This window comes from Lampetra fluviatilis, chromosome 3 (genome assembly GCF_964198595.1).
Source record: "Lampetra fluviatilis chromosome 3, kcLamFluv1.1, whole genome shotgun sequence".
Lineage (NCBI taxonomy): Eukaryota > Metazoa > Chordata > Hyperoartia > Petromyzontiformes > Petromyzontidae > Lampetra > Lampetra fluviatilis.
Genome location: NC_136277.1, coordinates 34582471 through 34594276, shown reverse-complemented (window position 1 = coordinate 34594276; position 11806 = coordinate 34582471). Strand labels below are relative to the sequence as shown.

The 11806-nt window shown below is 53.9% G+C and overlaps 1 protein-coding gene across 1 annotated transcript; it reads right to left on the bottom strand.

Annotated features, from left to right (window-relative positions):
* Positions 1-1566: 1566 nt before the first annotated feature.
* On the bottom strand, positions 1567-8936 carry LOC144949910 (aquaporin-3-like). The gene is made up of 6 exons (XM_078879895.1): positions 8730-8936; positions 8010-8136; positions 6199-6336; positions 5409-5527; positions 4250-4467; positions 1567-3729 (listed from the first exon to the last, which is right to left on the bottom strand). Exons 1-6 carry the CDS (start codon positions 8832-8834, stop codon positions 3522-3524), a joined length of 915 nt encoding a protein of 304 aa, XP_078736021.1. The 5' UTR covers positions 8835-8936; the 3' UTR covers positions 1567-3521.
* Between the last annotated feature and the right edge of the window lie 2870 nt (positions 8937-11806).

Sequence of the window (11806 nt, the reverse complement as noted above, 5' to 3'; positions counted from 1 at the left end):
TGCCGCAAAAGCATCGAACGCGCTGGAGATGACCTTGCGGAGCGCAGAACTTTTTCCAAAGCGGGTGAATGTGCACGATCGTTAAAAACACCAACGCAGCTTTCGGTTGGCGGAGTACCAAAATATATTTGCATACTGTGCGAGACGCGGATTGTTTATGGTGTCCAGGTCGCCCGGGCTCAACAAACACACGGGAGCCAAAACACACACGCACACGTGTGTGTGTGCCTGCGTGCGTGTGTGTGTGCGCGTGCGTGCGTGAGGTGTTGGGAAGGTGCTGGGAAGAGCTCCGTGCTGCGTCACGGCAGCTGAAGGCCACGTCGGTGTGTCTAGCGGCGTGCCCTCGCGCCCCCCCCTCCGCCACAGTCACGGACTCGTGGTTACCTCACACCCATCCTCGTTTAGTCCTCTCGGCTAAATACGAATAGAGCTGCCGTAACGATGGGCCATTGCCCGACATGCCTCCATATATATTTCTCCGTTTAGTGCGGTGTTATTTATGAATGTGTTCGGTTTTTGTTTAATCCGCCTCGTGGTTCAGCAGTGGAGCGAATGGCTAGTATGTATGTTGCTGTTGAACTTCTTTCGCAACGTACGTAGGCGCAACCGTGTTAATTGGAGAGTCTGAAGTGTCCGTGTTTAATGTCTCTGGGGGGTGGATTGAGCCCATCATCCCTCCAGAGCTGATCAAACGAGACCGAGAGGAAGGAGAAGAATGACGATGCGAGACGATGTGCAACAAGGGAGGACGTGCGGACAGATGTAGAGAGCAGCGGAAGACAGACCACTGACGACGACGAGGAGGAGGTGCTCGTGGGATGCTGCCGCGCTTAGTTGGGTAGAACCACAATCGCGATGTTGCCCATCCCGTCCGAGAAACGCGCCACGTTGGTGATAGCCTTGCACTGAAAGAACGGCACTGCCAAAAGTACTCGATTATAATGTTTAATGTCTAAGCCCAAATATCACGTTTGTAAGGAACTGCAAAATGAATAACATATTCAAGAGTGGCCGTGCATCAGAGGTGGCCTGCGCTTGATTAAGACACGCCACCATATCTGGTGAAATCGAGGGCACCGGAGACTCGCACTGCCTTGTCCGAGGTCGTCACAGGGTCACGTGGAGAATCGCTCGTGGCGAGAGATCTCAAACCTCGGTGGCTCTTGGCTCTGTAAATGTTTGGGATCCAGTTGAGATGAAGTGATGCGCTTCACTGCACTGATAATCGCCAGCTGTTTGTACATCTCTGCATCCTTATCTTGTTGGACGGTGGAGTCGGTTTACTGCCAAATTGGGGGGCGGTGTTCGGTGGGGGAGGAGATGGATGAGACGAGGACGCGGTGTTGTCTGGGCGCCGTGTGTACGGGTGGTGGGCAGTGGACTTCACCTCTTTATTGCACTTGGCCGCTGCACCTGGCATCGTGTTGACCCACGGCAAAGTCCACGTGAGCCCCACCACGGGTTACAAGTTCACCCCCCCCCCCCGTGTGGCCACCATCGCCGTGGTGGAGCAGGCGCCGAGGCTCAGCCCGTTGCAGCAAAACGGTTGCAGGCGACCACATGCAGTCCGAGAGCTCGCAGGCCAGGCACGCGCTCCGCAACACGAGAGCTTTTTAATGAGAGCGACGAGGCGAGAACCCAGCGACTGGGTCGATTAATGCTCGTTCGAGAATAGTGGCCGGCTTTGTTGTGCTCGAGGCTTGGCGTTAGGGTTCGGGGCGTGCTTGTTTTTAGCCTGAAGTTTTAAATAAACAACATTGTGGCAGGCTTTGTCAAGCGCAGGGGGAAGAGCTTCGTGTTTTGCCTCGGCTTATATTAAATATCAGGGGTTGCACTTGGGGATAAATCGTTCCGATGTGTCGGTACAACGACTGCTTGAGTATCTTGTGTACGTACAAGCTGTCCTAATGAGCCAGCTAGTTTCGCCATGTCACGGGCCAGGGGGCCACTGGTCCAGCCTGATGCGGTGGTGCAAGGCCATGGGCATGGAGATAACAACGGCTCGCGACTGTCATGAGAAGCAACAGCCGAGGGCAACCTTCGGCCGCACGCACAGCCTTAGATAACGGGGTTAATGTTTAGCCCTTGCCTACAGATCTAATTGCATAACGCATCTCGCTAGCGGTGGAACTGCAATTCTAACTGCCCCGACGTTGAGGTGTAAATACCGGCGACTCCCTTCGGCGGCTTAAGACGCTGTCGCTGCGCTCCGGAACCTTGACCGCGCCCTCGAGTAATGGGGGACTTTGGTGCCAAAACGTCCAAATGTCACCCCGCCAGATACGCTTGAACGTGAACCTGCTTGGCTATAATTAGAGTGGGTGCTTGGCTCGCGATATGGAGGCCAGGTGATCAGCTTGTGTTAACACTCCTAGCCCTATCTAATCACATTGTTAAAGCAAATATATTCCAGCATGTCAGGCGTTCATCAGAGCAGTTGTGTGACAGCAGATAACACGTTAATGAGCTTTCAATTTATTTTCAGGTTTGAAAGGAAAATCGTGTGTGTGTGCATCGTTAATTTAACACAGTTGAAACTAAAGTACGTGGATTGGTAACGCGTGTGCCGCTATTTTCACCTGGACAAAACCCACTCCCGCAATAGCACGGAACTTATTTACACGATAATTTATCCGAAAAAAAAGTATAATTACCATTTCACATCAAGTTTTTACAAAATATACATTTAAAGATTGCATCAATACAAACAGTTATTTTTATCTGACGGGTTATATATATCACACGAAGCATTCATCCCCACTGCGTATCATAAATAAAGCGGAATCGTCACAAAGTCGCCAATCATAATAATTAGAACATTCATGATTGGGGCCCCGATCATTCCGGCTCCGGGTGGTGGTTCAGTTCATCTGGTGAGCTCCACGTGACACTCCTACAGGTTCACCTGGCGGACTTGGTGAACGCCCTGCGTGGCCGGGTACACGCGCACCCAGGTCATCTCCACGTGCACCAGTGGCTCCCTGTTCGTACCCCGTTTTGATTTTAAGATTCTGTTGCTGGTATTCAAGGCCTTAAATGGACTTCTCCCTACATTCATGACCTCCGGCCAAATATTCCATCAAGATCTTTAAGATCCTCGGACTGCATTGCTCGCTGTCACCACGGTCTCGGCGTCACACTTGGGGGGTGGTGACGGCGGCGGCTTTGCAATTGCGAGGCCGAAACTCTGTGACCCGTTGCCCTTCCGAGGTCACGACTTCCGAGACAAATCTTTAAGTCTCGACTAAAAACGCATCTTTTTAAAATGCATTTCTCTCTCTACTGATGTTCAACCGTCTTTCTCAATTCTTCTTTACTTTTTTGTTAAACTGTTTTCCACCTTGCCATGCATAGCGCCCTGAGAACGATTGCATGTGAATTATGATTATTATTGTTGCGACTAATTCTCCCTTAGCTTGCCATGCAACTGCGTGCACGTTGAGCGGGGAAGTAACATCGCTTTGGGGCGGCCTCCGCGACGAGTCGTCACTGGTGACCGTGGGCACGGCCCGGCAAGCCGCCTATGCCTGCTGCCCCCCCGTCTTCACGGCGACGTAGCTGCCCTTGCTGTGGTGGTTTTCGTCGGACACCAGCGGCTCCAGCGCCATTGAGGGCAGCTCCGGCGGGGCGATGTGATGCAGGTCCACGAATAAAATGTAGCACAGGGCACCCAGCGGGCCCCCCACGAGGGGGGCGATGATGGGGACCCACCACCAATGGGGGCCCACCCTGCACGGCGCACGCAGACAGGACACGTGGGAATCGGTGGGGCGCAGTAGTTGGAGAACGCAGAGGTCTCATCGTCCGCTGCGCGATGCTTGACCAGAGTGGGATGGGAGGTGGCTAATAGCGGGAGAGCAGGCGGGTTGCCGAGGTGTTTGTGTAACGGGGTTTTGAGGGATATTCCCCATGAATTTGTAGGCGATGCTAAGCACCAATCGGGACCCTGAAAAATAGTTCAAATCCTCGTAAGGGGTTGACAACCCATCGACTCAAGGGCCACAGTCGTTCCATGGGGGATTCTGGCCCCGTGCAACGTGAAAGTGGAATTCCCATCGTTGGCGCAAGGTTTCTCTGACGGAGATGCGCACCGCCACGTGTCCACAGAGAGCAGGGACGTTGTCGCTTTGTCGCACTGTGACATGGCCAGCGGTCAACTCTTAAGCCCAAATAGAAACCAAAAGCACGCGGTCACCCCGCTCAGCATCTGCCTGCTTCACGTCTTCCGACCCCCCCTCCCCTCACGTACGTGAACACCTCGCTGCCGTATCCCGCCATGGCGGTGAAGAGGCGGGGGCCGAAGTCTCGCGCGGGGTTGATGGCGCACCCCGAGTTGAAGGCCATGGAGAGGCTGATGCCGAACACCGCCAGGCCGATGAGCAGCGGCTCCAGGCCGCGCGGCACGGCGTTGTTCTTGGAGTCGAGGAGTGCCATGATGCACAGCAGCAGCGCCGCCGTGCCCAGCAACTGCGGGGGGGGGGGGGGTACCGACGAGGACAGAGCGATGGACAAGTCACTCTCGTTGAGGGCTACTGCATTGCCAGCCACCTACCCGCCAACCCTGCCAGCCACATACCAACCCACCAACCCTTCCACTTACCTACCAACCCACCAACCCTTCCACTTACCTACCAACCCACCAACCCTTCCACTTACCTACCAACCCACCAACCCTTCCACTTACCTACCAACCCACCGACTCGCCTGCTCTGCCCAACTATCCTACCCACCTACCGGACCCACCTATCCGCTGGCCTCACTCACCGACTCACGTATCTACTCTCCTACCTGCTCCTCTACCCTACCTTCTATCACGGTCAGAGTCCCGTCCGTCTGTACAGTAACTCGCCAAGAAGAAACGCAGGAATCTCGGGGTAAAGTCTCAAGACTCTGCAAGGCTTAAAAATGTACTTTTGCTCATACGGGTTACAGATCATTCCCTGTATATCTATCACGTGCAAGTTACATGTTTGCCAGGGTGCTGGTGGTGCCCGGACGGGATCCTTCGTGGTGCTGAAGTGGACGCAGTGCGATTATCCGCCACACCGATTGAAAGACCCCCCGGTCTGCCATCGTGGTGCTGTCCAACAAACCGCGGCCACTACCAACAGCAAAGTTCCATAAACGACCAAAGCCAAGGAGAAACGCAATCGATGATCTCTGATGTAATCGATCAACCGAACGAAAACGTCCCCCTCTAGCCACGTTTTTACTCCGGCCGCAGAGACTCGCAAGGAACCCAAGGAGTCTCCTGCAGACGGCGAGAGGACAACACCGGCTCTCTATTTGACTCGTGGCGCTTTTGTCGTCTTGGTGACCCGGGGTCATTCTCGCAGCTGAGACTCCAGCCCTGGTCTCTTGAGTTCTCACCTGGCCACGCAGACTCGACCCGCCCGCCGCGCCCTCACCTGGTCAAAGAAGCCGCCGGCGATGGACAGGTGTTCCGAGGGATAGGTGGCGAAGATCGCGGCCGTAGCGCCGGGGCCGGTCACCGTCAGGTTCCCACCGTTGAACGCCATGAGGGCATCTGTGGAGGAACGAGGGGGTGAGCCAGCCGGGCATGGAGAGCTGGCGATCTAGCTGGCAATGGTCACGTGGATCACGCAAAGTTGTGAGACTCCCCGAACCCGCTGGGCTGCCGGGTGACCAGAAGTAGTGTCTCCCCATTGCGAGCTGCACGTGATCGGCCATGTCGTGAAGATCTCTCCCAAGCGAAGCAGCAGTTATCACCTAGAACACATCTCGATGCTAACTGGAAAAGCGGGTGCAGGACATTTCAGGCTGTAGGATTGTACACCACATCTCCACGATACCACTTGTGGTGGTCCTATGGATTAACTCGCCCCCCCCCCCGTCATGGGAACGTGTAATTTGCCCCACTGGCTCAGGGCTGTGAACAGGAGATGAGCACCGCCTCACATAGCTGCTGGGGTTCTGTTCGGGTTTGCTGTGGATGCGTGCCGCCTGTGCAAGCCCCCGAGTGCTGGAGAATTATCCACAGGCCCAGAAGCACCGTCGTCTTGGGAATCTCTCTGGAGATGTTTCAAATGCTCGCTTGCCACCGGGACACGGCGGCGATGTTGAATGTTTAGGGCACGGAAACACGGACAGTCTCTCGGAGTCCTCGATTCCATTGGCTGTTGTTGTTGTGGTGGTTGTTGTTGTGGTGGTTGTTGTTGTTGTGGTGGTTGTTGTTACCGTAGTAGAGGCCGTAGACGGTGGCAGCCGCCACGAACGAGCCCAGGAACTGCGCGAGGCAGAACACGGGGAGCTTCCTCCAGGGTAAGCGGCCGATCAGCGACATGGAGAGCGAGACGGCGGGGTTCAGGTGCGCACCTGGCAGCCAGTACACACCACCAGCACACCCTCACTACACCATCACATCACCATCACAGCACCATCACATCACCATCACACCATGAGCACCATCACGACATCACCATCAAAATATCACCATCATCACACCATCACAATCACGATGTTACCATCATCATTACACCGCCACAACATCACCAGCAGGCACGAGTGGAGAGCGAGAGTGCGAGCGTGCACCAGCCAGCACATGTCACCACCATCACAACATCACCACCACCACCACCATCATCACCACTATCAACCACCATTATACACCGCCACCATCACAACATCACCACCACAACACCACCATCACAACATCACCACCACCACCACCATCACACCATCCCCACTATGACACAGCTATCACCCCATCTCCAGTATTCTCCACGCCGCCAACCACGCCATGGGTACACCATTGCAGCCTATGACTGTCTCACAACACTCACGACCGCACAGACAGAGGTCCCCGTGTCGCCATCAACAGGCACTTGTGACAATTCCTGTTTCCCGGCACCTTTGGAAGCCGACAGGGCACATGAGGGGTGAGGTGGCAAACACTATGCCCGGCCGCCTTTGTCTCCCCATTGCTGATCTTATACATTGCACCAGGTATTTATTTAAGGCTGAGTCGATCTATGGGAGGTCCGAGAACGGTTCAGATAATTCCAACTCCGACTGAACATCTGTGACAAGTATAACCCGTAAAAACAAAGTTTTTCACTATAAATCCTTTATATGCGTGGCGGCTAGAGTCCTCTCGTCCTCTGGCTTGAGATGGCTGCCACCAATGGGTCAGATGATTGCATGGCAGCATTAAGCAATTGGTAATTAAATATAATATTTTTGTCCTAAAAAGTGTAAAATTTAGGAAAAAAAATTTCACGAACATTAATTCTCACGCACAACGAGTCTGTGTGGAAAATGTCAGCTCGATTGGATCACGGGAAGTGGGTTAAAAAACGACCGAAAGATTTGCACGGACCTGAGCAAGCAAGTGAACTTAATATAAAGGATTTAAAAAAGAGCTTATTAGCTCTTCAGATTCCTCCTCTAGGATAAAGAAACATTCTGATTCTGAAGCTGAACTTGGGTTGCCGAGTTCGTAGCGCGGTGTGCTAACCACTGCGCCACCGCTCCAGCCTTAGACTCTCACACACACAGTGATACACATGAACATAGACACACCAAGAAAAGCAGGTGACAAAAAGCGACGAGAACACATTGTGTGCATGCGCATCAGAATGTCCGTGTGTCTGTTGGCAAGTCTGTCTGTCTTTATGTATGTATGCATATTTCTGAACCTGTGTCTACATTTGTGTATATGTATGTCTCTATGTTGTGTATATGCATGCGTGTGTGTGTGAATGTATGTCCTGCGTCTGTGTGCTTGTGCATAAGGATATGTAGCTAAGTGTCTGTTTGTGTCTCTTTTTGTGTCTGCATATCTGCGTGTGTATGTCCGTGCGTTTTTGTATCTGTGTGCATGTCTCTGTGTGTCTGCTTCTGTGCTTGTGTGTCTGCGTCTGTGTGTCTTTCTGAAAACAGAGCTCTCCTCTGCGGGGCATACCACTTGGCCCTCTCCTCATTGCCCCGTGCCGTGCCCCCCACCCCGTGCCCCCCACCCCGTGCCCCGTGCCCCCCACCCCGCTCACCCGAGACTCCCCAGGCCAGGTGGGCCCCCATGACCACCCCGAAGGCGAAGGCGAAGTTGATGCCGAGAGTCTGCCCGGCGGAGTGGCGGCTCAGATGCACCTGGGCCACTGAGCCGCAGCCGAACAGCTGACAGGGCGCACCGCAGCACACAGCACGCACAGCACACACACAGCACACACACAGCACAGGCAAGTGCTGTTAGCGAGCACCTCCCCAGGGATCGGGGAAGCTGCTGATGATGATGAGGATGGTTCTGCGAGCTTCGCCGACTCTCTCTCCGGCACGCGAGGAACGTCGTGTGGGCAGCATCGTGACCGGCCGCCTTTGTCGTGTCAATATATGCACACTCCACTAGGTTAGACATTAAGGCCGAGTAGACCTAGGGGAGGCTGAGTACACGTTTTAAATAGAATTTGCCATCCGATGATAGTAGCTGTGGCCGGGATCCTAGAGCAGTACCCAGCCACTGAGACACCGCTATCTACAAACTGACACACGCACACGCATTCACACTCTCACACAAACACTCAAACATAAAACGCGCAGACACAATGCATAGACACAAACACAACGACACAAAAACACACGGACACATTCCACGAACACAGATAATTTTGCCTAAACATCGACACATTGTACGCACAATGATCCACGTGGCACTGGATGATGCTGATGATGATGGTGATGATGATGATGAAGATGGAGCGACGTCAACTCACGATGAGAATAAAGACGCCGATGAACTCCGCGAGGGCTTCTCGCAGCACGGGATTGGACACTTTGACCCGCGACAGGCGCGAGTAGAGCGGCCCTGGGGAGCCCATGGCGCTCGCCGTCTCGCCGCGGGGAGGAGGAGAGGCGCGCGGGGATGGAGTCGCACGCTCCTCATCCCGGACCCAGGGATCGGAACGCCTCTCCCCGAGCGCACTTTGGACGGGGTTGGCCCACAGGTGGGGGAGGTGGGTGGGTGGGTGGGTGGAGGACACGGGCAGTGATGTGGGGGGGGAGACCTGCGGTGCCTGGGTAATGCCCCCACGGCATGGCAAGGCGGCACGGCGCCGGCCATGGGCAACTTTCACAACATCACGACTCCGCTGGCGAGGCTGGGAGCCTTCTAACTCTGTTCTGGTCACAGTGTGAACGTGCTGGTGTTGATCTTTATTCGGAATGTTCTGTCCCATCGTAGTATATCTCTCCTTTGTTTAATTAACATGTTATCTGCATCTATAGCGCTCAAATAGCTCCCATCTCTTTGGAAGCTCTCCCTGTCTGTCTTCCATCTCTCCTGAAACCGTCCCCTCCTCTAGTACATCTCTCATGAATTCACGTCTCGCTCTCTCATCTCTTCTCAGTACAATGTCTCATCTCGCTTTTCCTTCGCTTCTGAATAAATGTGTCTCCTATCTCTCTCATAGGCGCTCGTCAATTCATATTTATATTATCCATCTATCTGGACTACAAATCTCTGACTGGTCTAAATGCATCTCTCTCCCCAGTCATCTCTCCTGTAAATGTGAATATAATCTGTGACACATCTCGTAGTTCTTGTTTACGTGTCTCATTACATCTCCCCTATCTCCGATGAATGCGCACATTGATGCAGGGGGAGGGCAAAGTTTAATTGCTGCCAGGAACGGGAAGAACGTGCGAGGGATTGGGGGTGCGAGATGAGTCTGGGGGTGAGACAGAGCGCGCGTGGGAGTCGCGGGCAGGCAGCAGCAGCAGCCTCTCCCGTGGACGTGTATTCTATTGTAACCATATGGGAGCCAGTCGAGATGAAAGGGAGACCCTGGGGGTTATGGAACAAACACGGTTCAAACAACAACAGCAGCAGCACAAGGTTCAAATATAAAGGGGGGCGGTGACACGGCCCAGCGGTCGCGAGTTCGCGACTTCTCGCGGCTGCCCTGGCGAGCACCGCGACGAGTCTTCACCGTAAACAAATACTCGCACCGTTCGTGCCGCCGATCTCACGAGCCGACGTTAAAGATCCCGTGGCGTCATTCACAAGAGTTGTCCATTCTGTGCCCGCGTCATAGTTCACATTTTTTTCTCTTTCGCCAAATCTAGCTAAATTATACCGCAAATTACGTTTGGAAACACAGAGAGAAAGAGCAGCATTGAGACAACTTGGCAGGACACTCCGGAAAGAGTCTTGAGACTCGGTGAGGCGTTCCTGGGTAAACAAGCGGAAAATAACAATATTGAATTCAGCAAGAGTCGTGGGGTTATACGATCCTGTTGAATCACACCCAACTCCAGATGCAATTGAACTTCAACCTGATTGACGAATGGAACGTGCGCATCGCGTCTGGCACCAGCATGCGCACAGACTGTGAGTGAATACCATTACGAGCCAGCATGAATAGAGAACGACGACCGTGAGAAATGTGTAACCCAGGGAAACACTCTCCTCCACAGTCTGGCCACTGCCACGCGAATGCACGAGAGCGGAGCTACTTCGCGAAGTTGTTCTGTCGTCTCTGCCGTTGGAGCGACGCCGTCGATGTCTCAGTCCCGAGCCGCGCCGTGCCACGACTCCCGGCTGGCCAAGTCGGTGATGACCACGTGCAGAAGATACACTGCGCGCAGCAGCGGAGGCCTCCGTGCAAAGTGGATCTCTCACAATCGCCGAGGAACCACAGAAAGAGCCGGCGCTCTCAACAATTGCCCAAGCTCTGCGGTCCTCTATATACTACAACGATGTTTTGGGCCAATGAATGAGTGTGTATACGTGATACCCAGTAGCCAAGTGCATCTGTATCTTCGACTTGAACTCGACCAACCGAGGAGCCCGAGGAGCATCTGGAGGCTTTGTTTTGTTTCCATATGGGACCCGATTGTGAGTGAAATAGTGAGCGGTGGTGCAGTGGTTAGCGCGCTGCGCTACCAAACCTGGAGACCTCGGGTTCGATTCCCGCTCACGCCCAACCCCAGTGACGATTATTTGCATCGGTCCTGGGCCTCCCGTTGGTCGACTTAGCCTTAAATTAGTACCTGGTGCAATCTGTAAACATCGCCACTGGGGAGACAACGGCGGCCGGGCGTGGTGTTGGCCACCCACCCCCTCGTGTGCCGTGTCGGCCTTCACAGGTGCTCGCTGACAGCACTTGCCCCAACAATATGTAAAGCCTATAGGGTGATCTTTGTTTTTGTGCATGTGCGTGTGTGCAAGCGTGGCCGGGAGTCAGAGCCATTCCCTGTACACCTTGGGGTGCGACAGGGATGTCCTCTGGGTCCCACATTACTAAACATCTATTTTGACCACGTAGTTCGTGAAACCTTCAATAGCTGTATCAGAGGAATTTCCATTTGGTACACATACAATGGGAGGCTGATCGATGCCCGGGTGCGGTCAAGGGATGGCTCCCTATTGCTCAATCACGTTATGTATACCAATGATCTGGTAATTGCTGCTCACTCAGAGGAGGAGTTGGAGGCGCTGCTGCTGAACCTGGAGCTTGCCACCAAGAGGTGGGGCCATACCATCAGCCCCACCAAAACTAAGCACCTGCCTGGGTATTTTGTACCATCGGACACTCCATCCCTACAACTCCCGATTGGTGATGGGGCAGTTGTGGAGAGAGTGGGGAGTTTTCCATATCTGGGCAGTGTGCTCATGACCGGCTCCGGTTTAACAGCAGAGGTCTCACTCCGAATCAGTCGAGCGGCATTATCTTTTCATCGTTTGTGTAACGCTGTGTGGAAGCTACCTGGTCTGTCGCTCCGCACGAAGCTTCAGGTCGTTTCGGCCACGGTCATTCCCTCCATTCTCTACGCTTGCAAAACGTGGACA